Source organism: Schistocerca americana, chromosome 3 (genome assembly GCF_021461395.2).
Source record: "Schistocerca americana isolate TAMUIC-IGC-003095 chromosome 3, iqSchAmer2.1, whole genome shotgun sequence".
NCBI classification, from domain to species: Eukaryota; Metazoa; Arthropoda; class Insecta; order Orthoptera; family Acrididae; genus Schistocerca; species Schistocerca americana.
Genome location: NC_060121.1, coordinates 450198321 through 450220691, shown reverse-complemented (window position 1 = coordinate 450220691; position 22371 = coordinate 450198321). Strand labels below are relative to the sequence as shown.

Here is a 22371-nt window from a genome sequence, read left to right as displayed (position 1 = left end):
CTTGAGCTGTTTTTAACTCCCCACTCACCCATTTTTATATCTGTTTGATATGTGGAATTGCAGCAAGTATGGTCACACAACATACATTTCTGGAATGTACTTCAATAAAACAAATTTTTTTTAACAGCTGCTCTTGATTCCATTAAAGAAGAAGAAATAATAAACATACTGATAACTCAGGAAGTTGTGTATAAAACTGGAAAAAAATGTCAGACTGTAGAATACATTACACATAATAAAAAAAATGAAAACAGTACCAAATCAAGATGATTTGTGTAAACCTTGAACATTTGAAATGTTGAAAATGGGTGCTTTACATTGGAAAAATACAAGTAGTTTCAGTACAAAGAGTGCGTTATCTAAAGTAACATGCCAGTGAATACTATGACGTGTGAAACTGTTAACGATAATGTTTGTAAGACACATAGGTATTTAATCCATTTGTTACTGTAAATTTGTTCTCAATGTAGTGTGGGTCGGATAAGAATGTGAGCTTCAATTTTCCCTACAAGAGTGTACCAGATTTCCTATAAGGCAGTAATCAGCAAGTTTCTGACACACACGAGCCACATAGTCAAAACCTTAATATCTCATGGGCCACAAGTGTGGACAACTTTATAATAAAATAAGTTTCAACAATTTTTTTTGATTTGCTAGTAACATTATTACAGATTAATTTATTTGTTAGTAACATTGTTACAGATTAACTTAAAAAGAAACATTTGCAGTAATTTCGTAAAAGAACGTATTGAAATTCGTAAACACAATTTAGAACATGTAACAAATTATTAGAAAGATGTACATTTTTGTATACAAGTCTTTATTACAGGAACTCGAGGGAGGATTCTGCCATAACAGTTGTAAAATCATTCAAAGAAAATCTATGCTTCATAGTGTGAAAATACAATGATCTTGTAGTATTAGTTAGAGGTGACTCTAATCTATCAAATGTAGACTGGGACATCTGTGGGTTCACTGCAGGTGACAGACAGTCTTGAGAAATAGTTTTTAACATGTTTCCCACAAACTGTCTTGCGCAACTAGTTCAACAACCCACACACAACTCAAATATTTTAGACGTTGTAGCTACAGACATGCCTGACATTATCGACAGTCTCAGTACAGAGAGGCTGAAAAGGGCAGATAACCAGTTATTAGCACCCTATTTAGACAATGGATGGACATCATTTAGTTTCAGTATGATGGATGTAGAGGAATCATGTACAAAGTTTAAACTGATTGTAAATCGCACTCTGAAGAAGTATATGCTGAGTAAGTGGATTAAGGATGGAAAGGACCCACTTTGGTCTAATAATATAATTCAGAAAAAGCTGAGGAAGCAGAGATTGTTGCACTCTCGATTCAAAAAATGTGGTTAGAAAATGTTGTTAGAAATTCGTGTGTCTATAAAAAGATTGATGCATGAAACATACAACTTCCACCGTCATACCTTAGGGAAAGACCTTGCCAGAACCCAAGAAAATTCTGGTCCTATGGTCACCAAGTGGGTTGAAGACTTGCCAAGCAGTCTGGTGTGGCAGTAGAAGATGGCAAAGGGAAAGCTTATGCTTTAAATTTTGTGTTTAAGGAATCATTCACACAGGAGGATCATATAGACTTATCATTGTTTGACCTCTACACATACTTCCACATGAGGGTATAGTAATAGGCATCCCTGGTGTAGAGAAGCAACCAAAAAAGTTGAAAACAAGTAAGTCACCAGGTCCAGTTGGAACCTCATTTCATGACATTGATCCCTTACCCAGCTTGCATTTACCATGAATCTCCCACTCAGTGCAAAGTGCCAGGTGACTGGAAAAAAGTGCAGGAAGTCCTGTATACAAGGAGGGTAAAAGAATTGGCCAGCGAAATTACAGATTGATGTCCATAACATTGTGTTGGTGCAGAATTCTTGAATATATTCTAATTCAAATATAATATATTTTCTTGATACAGAAAAGCTTCTGGTCATGTATCAGCACAGATTTAGAAAGCATCAGTTGCGTGAAACTCAGCTGGCCCTTTTCTCACATGATATCTTGCAAGCCATGGATGTAGGCCAACAGGCAGATTCCATTGTGTTAGATTTCCGAAAAGTGTTAACAGACTGTTATCAAAGGTCAGAACATATGGATTAGGTTCCCAAGTATGTGAGTGGCTCAAAGACTTATTAAATACGAGGGTGGTTTGAAAAGTTCTCGGAATCACCACGAGAGGTCAGTGCTAGCACAATGAGTTGTTCACGTGATATTCATTGGACTGTTGCTTGTAAACAAGTGCCATGTTAGTCCTCTTGGAAGAGAGCTGTGGCAGTGACGTGGCTCTGTTGTTCCCATGTAGTGATTTGCGAAGATGGAAAAAATTGAGATTCGAGCAGTGATTAAGTACTTCATAAAGAAAGATATGAAAGCAAAGGATATTCATGCTGATTTCCAGAACACACTGGGGGACTCTGCTACTTCATATTCAGCTGTTGCATAGTGGACAAATGAATTTAAATTTGATCGGGAGAGCTCAGATGATGATCCGCGCAGTGGTCGGCCAAGATGTGTCACTGCTCCAGAAGTCATTGCAAAAGTGCATAAAAATGGTCACGGAGGACTGCTTATTGAAAGTGTGTGAAATTGCTTAAGCTTGCCAGATGTCATCTGAAAGGTTATAACACATTTAACTGAAGAATTAGAAATTAAAAAATTATCTGCAAGATGGGTGCCGCGACTCTTGGCGCACACCCGCACACCTATGACTACACAATTGTTGCCACACCTGCCTTATTCACCTGATATGGCTTGTCAGACTCCCATCTCTTCCCCAAACTGAAAATTTTCCTTGGCGGATGAAGATCCACTTCAAACGAAGAATTGATACCTGGATTTGACAACTACTTTGCAGGCCTGGAGGAAACTCATTTTCGTGATGGGATCAAGACACTGGAACATCGTTGGACCAAGTGCATTAGTCTACAAGGAGACTACATTGAAAAATAAAAAAGTTTCAGTGAGGTAAGTACTTTTTTTTCTATTCCATTCCAAGAACTTTTCAAACCCCCCTCGTAATAGAATTGAGTACATTTCCTTGATGGTGATTGTACATTGGAGACAAAGATTTCATCAGCAGGCGCCACGGAAGTGTGACAGGACCACTTTTGTTCTCTATGTGCATAAATGATATGACAGATAGGGTGAGCTGCAGTGTGTGACTATTTGGTGATGACACTGTAGTGTATGAGAAAACGTTGAGTGACTGTAGCTGATACAGGTGGACTTGGACAGAATACCTATTTGATGTGATGAATGCCAACTTGCTGTAAATGTATAAAATGTGAGTCAGTACAGATTAATAAGAAAAACAGCCTTGTACTGCTTGACTATAGTAATATTCTGCTTGATGCAGTGACATTGATTAAATATCTAGACACAATATTGCAAAGCAATATGAAATGAAATGAGTCCATAAAGATAGTAGCAGGTAAGGCAGATTGTCATCTTCAGCTTGTTGGGAGAATTCTAAGAAAGTCTAGCAATATATCTAAAAACACAGATGATGTGACTTACCGAACGAAGGTGCTGGCAGGTCAATAGACACACAAACATACACATGAAATTCAAACTTTCACAACAAACTGTTGCCTCATCAGGAAAGAGGGAAAGACGAAAGGATGTGGGTTTTAAGGGAGAGGGTAAGGAGTCATTCCAATCCCGGGAGTGGAAAGACTTACCTTAGGGGGAAAGAAGGGGTATACACTCGCACACACACACATATCCATCCGCACATACACAGACACAAGCAGACATTTGTAAAGGCAAAGAGTTTGCCCAAACTCTTTGCCTTTACAAATGTCTGCTTGTGTCTGTGTATGTGCGGATGGATATGTGTGTGTGTGCGAGTGTATACCCCTTCTTTCCCCCTAAGGTAAGTCTTTCCACTCCCGGGATTGGAATGACTCCTTACCCTCTCCCTTAAAACCCACATCCTTTCGTCTTTCCCTCTCCTTCCCTCTTTCCTGATGAGGCAACAGTTTGTTGCGAAAGCTTGAATTTTATGTGTATGTTTGTGTTTGTTTGTGTGTCTATCGACCTGCCAGCACTTTCGTTTGGTAAGTCACATCATCTGTGTTTTTAGATACATTTTTCCCACGTGGAATGTTTCCCTCTATTATATTCAAAGTCTAGCAATATTATGAAAAGGAAAGTTACTACTCACCAGATAGTGGAGATGCTGAGTCACAGATAGGCACAAACACAACTAGCACACACAACCACAGTCTCAGGCAACTGAAGCCAGTGTGGTTGTGTGTGTGTACGTCTATTGTTGACAAAGGCCTTAATGGCCAAAAGCTTTATTTATTTGTGACAGTCTTTCTGTTTTGCCTGTCTGCAACTCCACTGTATGGTGAGTATTAACTTTCCTTTATTCCATAACAGATTTTCCATTGTAAGAAAGTATAGTTCGTTTATAAAGGAGATTGCATATAGAACACGAATGTAACCTATTCTTGGATGCTGCTTGAGTATTTGGGATCCACAGCAGATCATATTAAAGGGAGACACTGAAGAAGTTCAGAGGCATGCTGCTAGATATGTCACAGGTAGCGTTAATCAACATGCAAGTTATACAGAGATGCTTTATGAACTCAAATCATAATCCGTGGAGGGAAAAATGATGATCTTTTCATGAAATACTATAGCAAAGATTTACAGAACCAGCATTTCCAACACACTGCAGAACAATTCTACTGCCACCATGTACATTTCATGTAAGGTGATATGGTGAGAAATTGGGCTCATACAGAGGCGCACAGAAAGTCATTTTTCCCTCACTCCATTTGCGAGTGGAACAGGAAAGGAAGTGACTAGTAGTGGTATAAAGTATCCTCTGCCATCCTCCTTATGGTGGTTCTTGCAAAATATGTATGTAGATTTACATGTAAGAAGCCTAAATTGATAAAGAGAGTAGCAGAGAAAATTTGTGTGTATTCTACAACTGATGACTCTGTGATCGTGTAATCCTCAGAATATTATTACTATCTGGTGTTAAGTAAGCACAGTGTAAACAGGAAATGGTTATATATCTTGAAACTGAGAAAATTGATACATTTTGAAAATTGTTTCCAAAAAGTGATGACTGTAGTTCTTGCTGCAAAAAGATGATTTGTGATGTTTTTGAACATGATCCAGAACTTTCTTAATGGTGTAAAGTTGACTTGAAAAGAGGTGTGTGAAAATCACATGCATATTATTTTGTCCAGTAGCCACAGAAGCTCTACAATGACTGCTTTATGTGTTCTCCCCAGCTATTACAAAATTAAGCAATGGAAAATCTAGGATGGAATAACAACAATATTATGAACAGAAGAGATTGTTGCTCACCATGTAGCGGAATGGCGAGTCACAGATAGGCACAACAAAAAGACTGTCAGACAAGTATGCTTTTGGCCAAAAAGGCCTTCTTCTGGTATAGACCACACACACTCATGCAAATGCAACTCGCACACAGATGGCCACAGTCTTTGGTTCCTGAGGCCAGACTGAGGGCAGCAGTGCATGATGGGAGAAGCAACCTGGGTGATGGGGGTAAGAAGGAGGCTGGGGCAGGGATACCAGGGTAGGAGTGGGGGATGATAAAAGTTCAGCTTGTGGGAGCATACAGGAGTGAAGTGAAGAGAGGATAGGGCAAATAGGTGCAGTAGGATGGTCAGATAGAGGGAAGTGAGAGGAGGGGGAGGGGCAGCAGAAGAGGATAGAAGTGAAATGACTCTCAGTGTGTTGATGGAATAGGACTGTGTAGTGGTGGAAATACGCAAGGGGAGATGTGGGTGCAGGACAATGACTAAAAAAGTTGAGGCCAGGGGGGTTATGGGAACACAGAATATATTGCAGGGAGATTTCCCATCTGCGCAGTTCAGAAAAGCTGGTGGAGGTAGGAAGGATCCAGATTGGATTCTGGCTGGTTAGATAGGATTCCTCTAGACGCCACATGAAGAGGTTAGCATAGGATGATGCCATGCAGGTGCCTCTTGCTGTGTCCTGGATTTGTCTGTAGGTGATGCCTTCAAAGGAGAAGTAATTATGGATGAGAATTACCCATCTCCAGCAACAACCCCTCCTTCCACAATGTTTTCCATCTGTCCAGATTCCACCAGTCCTTAACCCTCAACAACGTAGTCCTGCAAAACCATATCAATCAGGCCCAAACCTCCTTGTGGTACCTCCTTTACATCCATGAAATTCTATTGCTGTGCCTCCCTTTTTGCTCAACTCACAAATTCAATCATTCAGGACTTGTTAAAGATCTTACATCCTTCTCCCAGTCCCTACACTGAAAACACTTTTTCATTGCCAATCCTACCAATCAGACTCAACCAAAGACTAATGCTGAACCCTGCCTGAGTCAGTTCACTCCTCCATCCAACTATGATCTACTCCCACTGCCCCAAAATCACCCCCTGTTAACGTTACAGAATTTCTTAACCCCAAGCCAGAGTGACCCCATTCCAGAAATCCAGCAGGATCTCTAGTCTCTCCTCAAGTCCTTAGGCCCATCCCAGAACCTCTCCCCAGAGTTCATGTCTCTCCTCACCCCTACCACACCCCTACCTTCTATGTACTTCCTAAAATCCATACACCCAACGAACCAGAATGCCCCGCTGTGGCTGGTTACTGTGCATTATGAGAGAATCTGTGCTCTCTTAGACCAGCACCTACAGCTTATTATCTGAAACCTACCCTCCTTTACAAAAGATACCAAATCATTGCCTCTACCCACTCTCTACAGTTCTTGTACCTTTAACACAGGTATCCCTGCTCATCAGTATTGATGCCACCTCTCTTTACACAAACATCCCTAATGCCCAAGACCTTACTGCTATTGTACACTACTTGTCCCATTGCCAGGCAGATTCTACCTTTCCCAGTGGCAGATGGATTCCAAACCTACAACCTCCTTCCTGGTCACCATGTCCAACTACATCCTCATCCACAATAGCTTCCCTTTTGAAGGCATCACCTACAAATAAATCCAGGGTATGGCAAATCTTCATAATGTGGACTGAGGGTGAGGACACACTGTCCACATTCCTCCAGAACTTCAACGCCTTTTCCTGCATTCACTTCACCTGTTCCTCATCAACCCAACAAGCCACCCTCCTCAATGTTCACCTCCACCTCAAAGATGGCTACATCAGTACCTCTGTCCATGTCAAACCTACCAACCACCAGCAGTACCTCCACCTCGACAGCTGCCACCCATTTCATACCAAGAAGTCCCTTCCATACAGCATAGCCACCCATGGCCATCACATCTGTAAAGATCAGCACTACCCCTTGAAATATACCGAGGGTCTCACTGAGGCCTTCACAGACCATAATTATCCTCCCAACCTTGTAGAGAAACAGATCTGCCATACCTTATCTCTCCAGTCACCCCAAAGTCCCACCATCAAGCTACTGAGGAGCATCCCCCTTGTGACTCAGTACCACCCAGAACTGCAGCAACTGAACCAAATTCCCTGCCAGGATTTTGACTACTTCTCACTCTGCGCTGAAATGAGAAATGTCCTACCCACTATCCTTCCCACCCCTCCAAAAGTTTTCTGCTGCCCACCAAACCTACAAAATATCCTCTTCCATCCCAATGCAACCCTAGCTCCCAACCTCTTGCCTCATGGCTAATATCTATGATATGATGGAAGACTTGTCCCATACATCCTCCCTCCGCCACCTACTCCTCCAGTTGCAAGAATCACTTATCCCATCAGGCAGGGCTTCCTGTGAAACAAGTCATGTGATTTACAAGCTAAGCTGCAACTGCTGTGTTGTGTTTTATGTGGGAATGACAACCATCAAGCTGTTTGTCCATATGAATGGCTCTGAAAAACTGTGACCAAGAAACAGCTGGGCCACCCAGTTGCTGAGCATGCTGCCCAACATAAGATTCTCATTTTCATGACTGCTTCACAGCCTGTGCCATTTGGGTCCTTCCTAACATCAGCAGTTTTTGTGAAATGTGCAGATGGGAAATTTGCCTGCAGTATATCCTCCATCCTTGTAACCATCCTGGCCTCAATCTTCATTGGTCATTGTCATACATTCACCTCTCCCCTTGCCTATTCCCACTCCAGCACTATACAGCCCTCTATTCCACTAGTGCAAAAACAGTCGTTTTACATCTTTCCTGCCCCCCCCCCCCCCCCCCCCCACCACTACCCACTGCACCTAATTACCCTATCCTCCCACCTGTCCCTGTATGCTCGGTGGGCAGACACTGTGGCCATGTGTGTGTGTGTGGTTTTTTTTTCTTTTTTTAAAATTTGGATGAATGCTTTTTTGTCCAAAAGCTAACTTGTTTTACAGACTTTTTGTTGTGCCTATCTTCGACCCAACATCCTCGCTATATTGTGAGTAGCAATCTATCCTTTGTAATATTGTCAGTAACGACAAAAGGTAGTCAATCAAAATGAGATATGTTTTGTTTATTAATCTTCTCATTTCTACTTTTTTTTAAGAAACATTGAATACCCCGCATCTTTATGAAAAATAAACTAGGTTATGTAATGAGGTTACAGTTTAAAAAAAAAAAAAAAAAAAAAAAAGCAGGTATTTAGAAAATGTAACCAGGCATATACGTGATGTTGCATCTTGGACACTGCTCAAGATTTACAGCTAAAACAAAATAACATTGTGACTGGCAGATGGCAGGGACTGGGAGCATGCACCTGCATAAATTAATCTAGAAGTAATTATCATAATTGTTAATACATGTAGATTAACATTACACATAATTTATCGTGTATATACTTTACAGAAGTCTCCTGCAGTAGCTGCTTCTGCCAGTTATTGTAAGGACTTGAGGCCTCTTCTCGATGGTGGGATTTGCGGAATATAGTATGTGAATGAATGAAATAATGGCGTAGTAAGATGTGTGGGGAAAGGAGATCCTTATCCTGGACTTTCATGGGTCATTTGCATCCCAGATGTCTTGCTTCTTCAGTTCTGGTGATCAGTTGTTTGATATACTTTTCATCATCATCATCATCTGCTTAAAATGCAAACAAAGGTTCCATCACTGTGTCGACTTGCTGATCAGATAAAGCAGCGTGAAACCTGTGGTACCTTGCTCCACTGTGCTGTATGTGAATCATGCAACAGGCAGTGTCGTGTCCAAGTTTTGTTGTTTGATGACAATGTATATTGAGAGCATGTCTGCTCTCATCATATTAAAACACTCCATGTGAACATTCCTCTGTTGGTGGTAGGCAGTTGTGATCTTGTTAATGATACTGCTCATGAAATTATGTCTGAAATGAGTATTGACTAAAACACTTTTCTGTTGTCAGACATTAGTCATGGTGCTTCAAAATTATGTCCACTACAAAAGACTTGACAGTTTACAGAGCTTTGGCAGTCGGTACACCCTTGGTGACAGTGCAGTGGGTGGGATAGTCAGTGTATACTATTGTGCATTTATTCCTATATGTTTACTTGAGAAACATGTGAAGAAGTCCATTCCAATCTGGTGAAATGGAGCAGCTGCAGGAGGAGTGGTACCAGATGACTTGGTAGCAAATGAGGTCCATGTTTTCATAACAGGCATTTTAGACAGTGGCTTATATAACATCTGACAGACTGGAGATTGGTAGAGACCTGGGCAATGATACACACTTTTGATTGTAACAATGGTCTTTACAAAACCCAGGTTTCCTGATATCTGAATGCCAGGAAAGTTCTCCACTGTGGCTAGCTGTAAATGAGCTGTCTCATTTCCTCACAGTTCATTGTACACAGAGTTACATCTATTAATCTGAATTATTCCTTTTTAGCTTTTTCCTTCTCGAAGGGCTCTGTGATCATCAGAAGTAATGAATCATCATTTTTTTCTGCTGCAATGTTTGTTAGTGTAGTAATGACTGAGATATCACCATTGCTATGGTGTCCCTATAACGTATTCTGTAAATGATATTTAGCATCCCTGTGTTCACATCCAGTTTTGTGTACTGCTGCATGTCATATTCCTGAAGCTCAGTTGTCAAATATCTTGATGGAACCTTTAGGCTTTTCAGCCAGCATAAACAGTGATGGTTAATCACAACCGTGACTGATCTATCATAGATAGAGATTTTGCTCTTGCTGATTGCCCAGACAACTGCAAAGCACTCTTTCTCAGCTGTAGAGAAATTCTTCTTAGAGTGTAGAAGTGTGAGCAATCACTCATTCAGCACCTTCCACGATTTGCACCTCACCCACAACCACTAGCATTCCGTCTTGGCATTTTCATCAAAAAGTGTAAGGTTCAGTGTTGTTAGCACCTCCTTAAGGATACTAAAATATCCGTCTTGCTCCTTCCTCCAAGACAGTTTGGCGTCTTCCTGCCCTAGTTCTGGCAGTGACTGTGACTTACAGTTGAAATCCATTATGAAGTGTCTGTAATAGGAGTACATCCTTAGGGAACATTTCACATCATGGGTATATTGGGGAGCTGGAAAATCTGTTATGGCTCTTACTATTTCATGGGGATGCACTAAGTTTTTTATTCTTGGACATTGAAGATGCACTTTCTACACTGTAGTGCTGAAGAGACTGACATAGGCATGTGCATTCAAATACAGAGATAAGTAAACAGGCAGAATACGGCACTGCGGCCAGCACAAGAAGTGTCTGGCACAGTTGTTAGATTGGTTACTGCTGCTACAATGGCAGGTTATCAAGATTTAAGTGAGTTTGAACGTGGTGTTACACTCAGCACACGAGCTATGGTACACAGCATCTCTGAGGTAGTGATGAAGTGGGGATTTTGCCATATGACCATTTGATGGATGTACTGTGAATATCAGGAATCTGGTAAAACACCAAATCGCTGATGTTGCTGCATCCAGAAAAAGATCCTGCAACAATGGGACAAATGTTGACTGAAGAGAATCGTTCAACATGACAGAAGTGCAAACCTTTCGTAAATTGCTGCAGATTTCAGTGCTGGCCATCAACAAGCATCAGCATGTGAACCATTCAACGATACATCCTTGACATTGCCTGGTTGAATGAGTCTCATTTCTAATTGTATCGAGCAGATGGACATGTACGGTTATGGAGACAACCTCATGAATCCATAGACCCTGCACGTCAGCAGGGGACTGTTCAAGATGGTGGAGGCTCTGTAATGTTGTGGGGCATGTGCAGTTGGAGTGATATGGGACCCCTGATATGCCTAGATACAAATCTGACAGGTGACACGTACATAAGTATCCTGTCTGATCATCTGCATCCATTCATCTCCATTGTGCATACTAACGGACTTGAGCAATTCCAGCAGGACAATGCGGCACCTCACATGTCCAGAATTACTACAGAGTGGCTCCAGGAACACACTTCTGAGTTTAGAGACTTCTACTGGCCACCAAGCTCCCCAGACATGAAAATTATTGGGATATCTGGGATGCCTTGCAATGTGCTGTTCAGAAGAGATCCCCACCCCCTCATATTCTTACAGATTTATGTACAGCCCTGCAGGATTCATGGTGTCAGTTCCCTCTAGCACTACTTCAGACATTAGTCAAGTCCATGTCATGTCTTGTTGCGGCACTTGTATGTGCTGACAGGGGCCCTACATGATATTAGGCAGGTGTATCAGTTTCTTTGGCTCTTCAGTGTGTGTCAAAGTGGGTTGTCCACCATCCGTTAAATTAGCTGAAGCACTGTACAGACCAAAAGGCATAAATTTGAAACCATGATGACCATCAGGTGTAATAAAAGCAGTCTTTTCATTAGCCAGCCTCGTCAACCTCAACCTACATGTACCCACTTCGCATATTCCAAAAGAGAATTAGTTCATTCTCTTCAGACAGTCCAAGGTGTCACCAGTTAATGGCAATGGAAATGTATCCTTCTTGGCGATTTTTTTCAGCTGTGATCATCAAGACAGAAGTGCAATGTGATTTATCTTTCAGCTTCATGAGTATCACAAAGAAGAACTAAATACTTGCTGACGGCTAAATGATGTGTCACAATATCTTTTCCACTCACTTCTGAATAATCCATCACTCAGCTTGAGAAACCCTATATGACTGCTGGCTGGTAGGGTGACGATTATTTGGTGTTGATGTGGTGTTTCCCATTGACTCATTTGCTCTACCTTGTTTCTACTCAGAACTTCGGTGCAAATAAAAATTGACTAAGGTGGCCTACACTTGTTGACATTGTTTCTTGGTCAAGCTAGGACCTATTGGTGGTTGGGTAGTAAAGTCCTCTGGTGGATAGTTGGTAATGATAGAGTTTCATAGTTCTCCATTAATGGCACTGAGCTTACATTCCTGGGCTGGTTCAGTTGTTCCTGTGCACATGCCATTAGGGATGAGGTTTGGCTGTTTGTGGCAGTTTGTGACCCAAGAGATCTGTTTGTCCACTTGTGCTACTTCACTGACTGTAGATGCCTCTTGTGAAGCTGAGTACTTTCTTGTACTTGACTAGAGCTCCACAGTTAAACTCTCCGGCCAGACTGTTGAAACAGAACTTGTCTTATTGATAATAGGGAGATAAGTGTGTCCTTACTTATGGACAATTGTCCAGAGCAATTGTTGTTTGAACACAGTGTTGTTGCTTTGCCAATATGGAGCTTGAGTCCACAGTCTGTTACTGCTTGTGCTGCCACCAAAAATAAGTTTGTGGATGATTTTTCTTAAAACAATAAATTTTGAAGGGGTGTATCCTTTCATCGAGAGCTGTTCTTGCACATTGATTCCTGTTGGAACTATTTATCATTTGCAACCTACATCACAGTAGTCTTGTTCAACTGGCAACAGTAACCATCCAGTATCATAGAAAATCAAACTGCAGAATCAACCCTTGCCTGGACAGTTAAATTGTCAATAATGATGTCAATGTGAACTCTTGGCAGCTATTGTCCAAGGACAATTTTTATCTGCAGTCACCTCACCTTGACAGATGTTTATCTTGTTTAGTTTTTCTCATTTTGACAGCTGGGTTATTGGCTGGAGTGTCTATATGGTAACACGTAATGACTGTGGTGCATTGAATAACAACCTCTACCAAGATATGGTTACACATTTCCTCCTGGAGATTGGCTGTAGTCATCTGCAGTTTACTGGAATGCATAGTATTGCCCCCTTGTTTGATTGATTATTGTGTAATTGTTATTGAATAATTTTCCTCTTTCTTTATAGTAGAGTATGATATGCTCATGGCATCCGTGATGGAAACATAATGGCTTGTTGTCCTCCATTCTGCAGATGGCTGTTTTCTTTGTGGTAATCTAGTTGCTGAGGGAGTCAGTTGTATCTGTGACATCAAGAATGTTGCATATTTTCTAATAGTTGCAGGACGAACCTTTTCTTGAATTTGAAGTGCTATCTCCTCCAGTCTAAGATCGAAATTTAACAGTACTACTTCCAGCTGTTTGGGTTTACAGCCACAACTTTAGAAGTCCACTGTTGTGATATGATTCAAAGGAACACATAACAGATGTCCTCTACCATATGCTAATTAGCTCCCCATATGTCTTCTCCTAGCAGTGACATCCTGATGGTCTTTCATAATGGCAATAAGTACAACATTTGAAGTCTGTTAACCATCTTCTGGAGTAAGGGTCAACTCTTTTCTGGTGCATTTCCTTGAATTGCTGTCACAGCTTCAGAAGTGCACTGTTGTGATATGGTTCAAAGGGACACATTACAGATGTCCTCTAACATATTCTTAATTAGATACAACATTTTGTCAGCTTCCATCACATTCAAATTCTCTGTGGGGCACAGTGCAAAAACACTCTGTAAATATTGCTGTATTGTCTCCACCTGATACAGGAAGAGGACAGCATGCTATTATGTTTCCATTATGAATGCCATGGGCATATCATATTCTACTCCATTCTTCAGCTGTGCAGACTTGCTGCTGGTTGTCAACAAATGTTTTCTTAATAGCCTCTGGAAATTTGTTCCAGCTCTTCTTCTCAAAATACTGCTCGTTTATACTATTCAAGCAAAGGCAAATGTCGGCAAGACCCATCATACCAATGTATCTCTCATATTTAGCAACATGATCATATATATCCCTTTATCCATTTGTCAAATCTTGGACAGCATTTACTGAAGAGACCAGTGGATGCATGAAGTCTATCTGATTCACCAATATTTTTGTGTGGTACCATGGCAATGTTGATTCTAGGAGGAATGTATTGTTTGTGCTCGAATTCTTCCTCATGGTGGCAGTGGCTTTTATGTAGCTTTATTGGATCCATGGTGATATTCATGTCTGAGTTATCCAGTGTTGCGATGGAACAATGTCATGTAGAATCCAGAATCAAATACCAATTATGAAAGCAAGGTTGTCAATAAGAAATAACAGTTCACACACAGATCATGTTTATTGAGCACAAAGGAAAATACAAATAGAGCTGAACTACCTGCCTCAGCAGAGAGTGCTTCCATTTGTACAACACATAAAATGTTCTAATGAATTCCAATAATCTAAAGAAGTAAGTTCCAGAAATCATCAATATTAAATTATAATTAATTGTCAGAAGTGGAAACCAAAGAGGTGGTCCATACATCATCAGCCAGCAACTATAACTGCTGGCCATGGTGAACAACATACAGCAAGCATCACTATTATGTATTTGAAAGAGCCACAGTTCTTCTATTATCTACATTATATGTGCACATCAAAAAAAGTTTTGCATCCCCCCGGTTCCCAGAACTCCTGAACATAGACGTTGACTGTGGATATTGTATCACAGACACAGTCCCTTTGACTGTTCAGAGATGTCACCAAACCCACACAAAGATGTAAACAACCATGCATGAGCAGCGCCTTTTAGATGGAGGCAGTGTGACAGCTGATAGTTCTAGTCATTCTACCAGGAAGGAGGTACACGGCTTGTGTTCTCTGTAATTCTACCATGCCTAGACAGTCAATACAGCGGTTTGATTGTGTCCACATTGTTACTTTGTGCCAGGAAGGACTCTCAAACAAGGGAAGTGTCCAGGCATCTCAGAGTGAACCAAAGTGATGTTCTGACATGGAGCAGACACAGAGAGTCAGGAACTGTCGATGACATGCCTTGCTCAGATTGCCCAAGGGCTACTACTGCAGTGGGTGACCACTACCTATGGATTATGGCTCAGAGGAACCCTGACAGCAATGTCACCATGTTGAATAATGCTTTTTGTGCAGACACAGGACATCTTGATACAACACAAACTGTGCACAATAGGTTGCATGACGCGCAGCTTCATTCCTGACGTCCATGGTGAGGTCGATCTTTGCAACCACAACACCATGCAGTGCGGTACAGATGGGCCCAAAAAAAATGCCGAATGGCCCACTCAGGGTTGGCATCATGTTCTCTTCACCGATGAGTGTCGCATATGCCTTCAACCGGACAATTGTCGGAGACGTGTTGGGGGGGCAACCCAGTGAGGCTGAATGCCCTAGATGCACTGTCCAGCGAGTGCAGCAAGGTGGAGGTTCCCTGCTGTTAGGGGGTGGCATTATGTGGGGCCGATGAATGCTGCTGGTGGTCATGGAAGGCAGTGTAATGGCTGTATGATATGTGAATGCCATTCTCCAACTGATAGAGCAACCATATTGTCAGCTTATTGGTGAGGCATTTGTCTTCATGGACAACAATTCACGCCCCCATCATGCACATTTTGTGAATGACTTCCTTCAGGATAATGAAATCGCTTGACTAGAGTGGCCAGCATGTTCTCCAGACATGAACCCTATCGAACATGCCTGGGATAGATTGAAAAGGGCTGTTTATGGACGACGTGACCCACCAATTACTTTGAGGGTCTATGCTGCATTGCTGTTGAGGAGTTGGACAATCTGGACCAACAGTGTCTTGATGAACTTGTGAATAGTAGGCCGCATCAAATATAGACATGCATCAATGCAAGAGGACGTGCTACTGAGCATTAGAGGTACTGGTGTGTACAGCAATCTTGACCACCACCTTTGAAGATCCCGCTATATGATAGTACAACATGCAATGTGTGGTTTCCATGAGCAATAAAAAGGGCAGGAATGATGTTTATGTTGATCTCTATTCCAATTTTCTGTACAAGTTCTGGAACTCACGGAACCGGGGTGATGCAAAACTTTTTTCGATGTACGTAGGTTAAATATCATCTTCCATGATTGTACGTAACATGCCTAACCATGACCTTGGAAAAAGAGGCTGAAAAATAAAGAAGACTGCTGTTTTATCTACTGCTCCATCTAGGAATTCATGTAACATTACTGATTTTAGAAAAAGAACTATCATCTATCTGAATGAAAAGTTAAAATCTGTTCAGTTATTGACACTAATATTAATCCCAATTCTCTTGCTAGAATGCAAATATTTTCATACACCATAACAAGCTGCTTTTAACGGTTTCTGAATACTTTGGGATTTCCAGTTTCCTGCTCGATAGCTGCTAGCAGCTTTTAAAGATTATTGCACCAGAAAATAAAACTCCAGTCAAACTGTAGAAGGGAACGTGCTTATTTATTTTTGTTGTGAATATCATATCTCATCCTAAATTGGCACTTATTTTTAACTAAAAATACCATTAGGAATAAATGTATTGATGTGAGAGGGAAAGAATCCTAAGATTGCTGAAGAGACTTTTGTAAGATGTTCAATTACAACCTAACTCAATATTTACAGTGGTCTAGACTTGTTCTTAAACTCTCAAGACAATCTTCCATTTTCAGATCAAATTAAGTACCCTCAATGACTATCATTTACTTGGGAAGCTAATCTCATAGTGATATCAATCTTGAATGTTGCCTATTCTTCTTGCCAACTCTCACAAGGGTCAGAGTTCCACGTGGACATTGCATTTATTGGATGTAAGAGCAGTTTAACTGAACTCAGCTCATCTTTTCCAACTTTGTAATTTGTCTAGATTTTTACCAGTGAGCTGGCAGCAGCTGATAACAGCATCTGGATATCTGCTGTCTCATTTTACCTGGTGCAAGCAGTTGGACCCATACTACCATACCATAAAATACACTGCAGGAGAGGCTGGAATACTTATTGTAACCTAAATCATTAGCAATATTCTAAGGTTGTCGGCTGTGAACTACCCTTATTCCAAATAAAAAAAAAAAAAAAAAAAAATGCTAAAGGTTTGTACCCATACAAATGTTTACTGCACATTTCTGCCAAATAAATACTTTCTTCACCTTGACTGTATTTCCTCAGAAGATTATGCCACACAACATTATCAAGGGAAAGTAGCAAAGTATGCTAGTAACCCTTCCAGCTGCCACATTCTGTCGCTGTTCAACCTCTGTCAGCCTGAGTAACCATTCATAAACAGCCAATGTCCATGTGGTTACAAGTGAGTGCTTTTGAGTGTCATGCATATGGAAGTTTATATTTATACAGGAAAAATAATGAGCATGTGAAAGATAGTTATGTGTCGCTGTGTTGATACATGTGTGTATCTACTACATTCATTCATCATTTTCATAGATCCCATTGGTAAGGAGAATTTTCAGGTTTGTGATATGAGTCATGGCATACATTAACAAAAGATAAGCAGATCATAAAAACTTACACTGTACATTGTATTAACAATAAACTAGCACAATTATGTTTATGCCTGTGCCCTTAAACAAGTGTAGCTGTTACTTTGTCAGTAATATTAGATAGTTACTATTTATCTGCTGATGTTGGGTTAATAGATACTTGATTATATCAGTATTTTTCAAAGAAATGTGCAAGTACAGATTTAGGTTTACAATAAATTATAACCTGTTAAGCAGTTTTACAAATGGCACAGCTACTTCCATGTAGCTGACAGAATGTTTCAGTCCTTGAATCTACATATTCAGATAATTTGTAGAAAAAGTGTCTAAAGAGGTAAGTTTTCAATTTTCTTTTGAGCTGGAAGGGATTTCTAGTTCCTTCATTTGTATTTTACGTATCAGTCAGCAGTAAGTAAGTTCCTAATTTTTGTTTGTTGCTTCCATCATGGAATTTATGCTACTCAAATAAATTTCCAATATCACCAAAAATATGTACTGATAAGCAATTGTTAACAGGCTTAACAGTCAAAAGATGGAAAACTCAAAAAATTAACACCCCTTCAAAGATTCATTTTAACTAACAAGAAGTTATACAAATCAAAGCTGGTATATTTTGTTATTATGTAAAACTTTACTGAGAGCTATATCTCTATTCCAAGTTTCCTATTCAGTGGGAGTGACCCAAGCATGTGACATTTCACTGTTCTAGATGTGAACGCTTGTTCATCTGGAAGATTACTAACTGTAATTTTTATCTTATGGTAAACAACAAGTGACAAACTTGTTATAAATAATTAAATATTGAAGTTTCCAAAATAAGTTGTTAATCTCAGTACCAGTCTTTCATATTAATTATGGTACAGTTGTTTCTTGAAAACTTTTGCAGTGGTTTGTCACAACCTTGATACAAATTTCCATGTGAAGCCTTAATTGATGTACCATTTCTGAGAACTAATAAGTGCTTAGTGAAGTATACAATTCTTTTTGACTGTCCACAACCTAAAAAAATAAAGGTGTCCACATTTTATGATGAACAGGCATGCAGTTGATCTGCTATCTTTCTTGAAGAATTTTGGTCTACAAATGATCAATCCAAAACATGCTCAAAGGTGCATCTACAAGATGTCTGATTATCAACTCAACAGAGGACTCTTACAGGTAATTTCCTTCCAGCATAAATTATCACTTCTTTTAATGTTTTTGAAGATTATTATTGCATAGAGTACTCAAGAATGAAGATAAGTATGCCAACAGTTTTTGTCAGTTCTCAGTGTACTGGAGGATAGAATGTATATTAGCCAAAATATGTCTTGGTCCATCTTCACTTGGCAGCTCACATTTAGATCTACTTTTGTGGAAAGTGAAATTACTTGCCACATCAGTTAATTTCTGTCAGTAAGCTAAATATTGAAATGAAATGAAAATACTGAAGGCAGAACAACACTGGTAAGAAACTATATTTTTATTGGGTTGTTTGTTGTTTGTTCTTTGATTTTATATCAGTAAGAATTTTAAAACGTATAATCTACTTGGTTTGGGGTATGATACATTTTTCAGTTTGAAACTGGAAATATATTACAGATGTTCATTTTTTAATTTATGTATTTATCTATTATTTGGTCAATTAGCACAGATAGCGCAGTGATATAAGACACACACAAAGAAATATTTACTTATTGTAACAAGTATTACGTGATACACATATTGTACTGAAAGAGTGTTACTGACTTATGTCATAAACAAATTACATACATAACTACATTTTCAGCTTCATTACAACATCGTTTTAAAAAAGATGATGTGACTTACCAAATGAAAGCACTGGCACGTCAATAGACACACAAACAAACACAAACATACACATAAAATTCTAGCTTTTGCAACCAACGGTTGCCTCGTCAGGAAAGACGGAAGGAGAGGGAAAGATGAAAGGATTTGGGTTTTAAGGGAGAGGGTAAGGAGTCATTCCAATCCCGGGAGCGGAAAGACTTACCTCAGGGGGAAAAAAGGATGGGTATACACTCGCACACACACACATATCCATCCGCACATATACAGAGACAAGCAATTGTGTCTGTGTGTGTGTGTGTGTGTGTGTGTGTGTGTGTGTGTGTGTGTGTGTGTGTCATATAATAGGGAAACATTCCACGTGGGAAAAATATATTTAAAAACAAAGATGATGTGACTTACCATATGAAAGCGCTGGCAGGTCGATAGAAACACAAACAGACACATACATACACACAAAATTCTAGCTTTCGCAACCAACAGTTGCTTCGTCAGGAAAGAGGGAAGGAGAGGGAAAGACGAAAGGATATGGGTTTTAAAGGAGAGGGTAAGGAGTCATTCCAATCACGGGAGCGGAAAGACTTACCTTAGGGGGAAAAAAGGACGGGTATACACTCGCACACACACACATATCCATCCACACATATACAGACACAAGCAGACATATTAAAAGGCAAAGAGTTTGGGCAGAGATGTCAGTCAGGCGGAAGTGCAGAGGCAAAGATGTTGTTGAATGACAGGTGAGGTATGAGTGGCGGCAACTTGAAATTAGCGGAGATTGAGGCCTGGTGGATAACGGGAAGAGAGGATATATTGAAGAGCAAGTTCCCATCTCCGGAGTTCAGGTAGGTTGGTGTTAGTGGGAAGTATCCAGATAACCCGGACGGTGTAACACTGTGCCAAGATGTGCTGGCCGTGCACCAAGGCATGTTTAGCCACAGGGTGATCCTCATTACCAACAAACACTGTCTGCCTGTGTCCATTCATGCGAATGGACAGTTTGTTGCTGGTCATTCCCACATAGAATGCGTCACAGTGTAGGCAGGTCAGTTGGTAAATCACGTGGGTGCTTTCACACGTGGCTCTACCTTTGATCATGTACACCTTCCGGGTTACAGGACTGGAGTTGGTGGTGGTGGGAGGGTGCATGGGACAGGTTTTACACCGGGGGCAGCTACAAGGGTAGGAGCCAGAGGGTAGGGAAGAAGGTTTGGGGATTTCATAGGGATGAACTAAGAGGTTACGAAGGTTAGGTGGATGGCGGAAAGACACTCTTGGTGGAATGGGGAGGATTTCATGAAGGATGGATCTCATTTCAGGGCAGGATTTGAGGAAGTCGTATCCCTGCTGGAGAGCCACATTCAGAGTCTGATCCAGTCCCGGAAAGTATCCTCTCACAAGTGGGGCACTTTTGAGGTTCTTCTGTGGGAGTTTCTGGGTTTGAGAGGATGAGGAAGTGGCTCTGGTTATTTGCTTCTGTACCAGGTCGGGAGGGTAGTTACAGGATGCGAAAGCTGTTGTCAGGTTGTTGGTGTAATGGTTCAGGGATTCCGGACTGGAGCAGATTCGTTTGCCACGAAGACCTAGGCTGTAGGGAAGGGACTGTTTTATGTGTAATGGGTGGCAGCTGTCATAATGGAGGTACTGTTGCTTGTTGGTGGGTTTGATGTGGACGGACGTGTGAAGCTGGCCATTGGACAGGTGGAGGTCAACGTCAAGGAAAGTGACATGGGATTTGGAGTAGGACCAGGTGAATCTGATGGAACCAAAGGAGTTGAGGTTGGAGAGGAAATTCTGGAGTTCTTCTTCACTGTGAGTCCAGATCATGAAGATGTCATCAATAAATCTGTACTAAACTTTGGGTTGGCAGGCCTGGGTAACCAAGAAGGCTTCCTCTAAGCGACCCATGAATAGGTTGGCGTACGAGGGGGCCATCCTGGTACCCATGGCTGTTCCCTTTAATTGTTGGTATGTCTGGCCTTCAAAAGTGAAGAAGTTGTGGGTCAGGATGAAGCTCGCTAAGGTAATGAGGAAAGAGGTTTTAGGTAGGGTGGCAGGTGATCGGCGTGAAAGGAAGTGCTCCATCGCAGCGAGGCCCTGGACATGCGGGATATTTGTCTATAAGGAAGTGGCATTAATGGTTACAAGGATGGTTTCCGGGGGTAACAGATTGAGTAAGGATTCAAGGCGTTCGAGAAAGTGGTTGGTGTCTTTGATGAAGGATGGGAGACTGCATATAATTGGTTGAAGGTGTTGATCTACGTAGGCAGAGATACTTTCTGTGGGGGCTTGGTAACCAGCTACAATGGGGCGGCCGGGATGATTGGGTTTGTGAATTTTAGGAAGAAGGTAGAAGGTAGGTGTGCGGGGTGTCGGTGGGGTTAGGAGGTTGATGGAGTCAGGTAAAAGGTTTTGTAGGGGCCTAAGGTTCTGAGGATTCCTTGAAGCTCTGCCTGGACATCAGGAATTGGATTACCTTGGCAAACTTTGTATGTGGTGTTGTCTGAAAGCTGACGCAGTCCCTCAGCCACATACTCCCGACGATCAAGTACCACGGTCGTGGAACCCTTGTCCGCTGGAAGAATGACGATGGATCGGTCAGCCTTCAGATCACGGATAGCCTGGGCTTCAGCAGTGGTGATGTTGGGAGTAGGATTAAGGTTTTTTAAGAAGGACTGAGAGGCAAGGCTGGAAGTCAGAAATTCCTGGAAGGTTTGGAGAGGGTGATTTTGAGGAAGAGGAGGTGGGTCCCGCTGTGACGGAGGACGGAACTGTTACAGGCAGGGTTCAATTTGGATAGTGTCTTGGGGAGTTGGATCATTAGGAGTAGGGTTAGGATCATTTTTCTTCGTGGCAAAGTGATATTTCCAGCAGAGAGTACCAGTGTAGGACAGTAAATCTTTGACGAGGGCTGTTTGGTTGAATCTGGGAGTGGGGCTGAAGGTGAGGCCTTTGGATAGGACAGAGGTTTTATATATATATATATATATATATATATATATATATATATATATATATATATATATATATATATAATAGAGGGAAACATTCCACG

At 41.0% G+C, this 22371-nt stretch overlaps 1 protein-coding gene across 1 annotated transcript in view; it reads left to right on the top strand.

The window, feature by feature from the left end:
* The first annotated feature begins 18459 nt into the window (after window positions 1–18459).
* Window positions 18460–22371, top strand: part of LOC124605272 — a 277629-nt gene continuing 273717 nt past the window's right edge. The window contains exon 1 of the mRNA XM_047136840.1: window positions 18460–18686. Within this exon, the coding sequence (XP_046992796.1) occupies window positions 18555–18686 (132 nt within the window). The 5' untranslated portion in view covers window positions 18460–18554. The remainder of the gene's footprint in view (window positions 18687–22371) is intronic.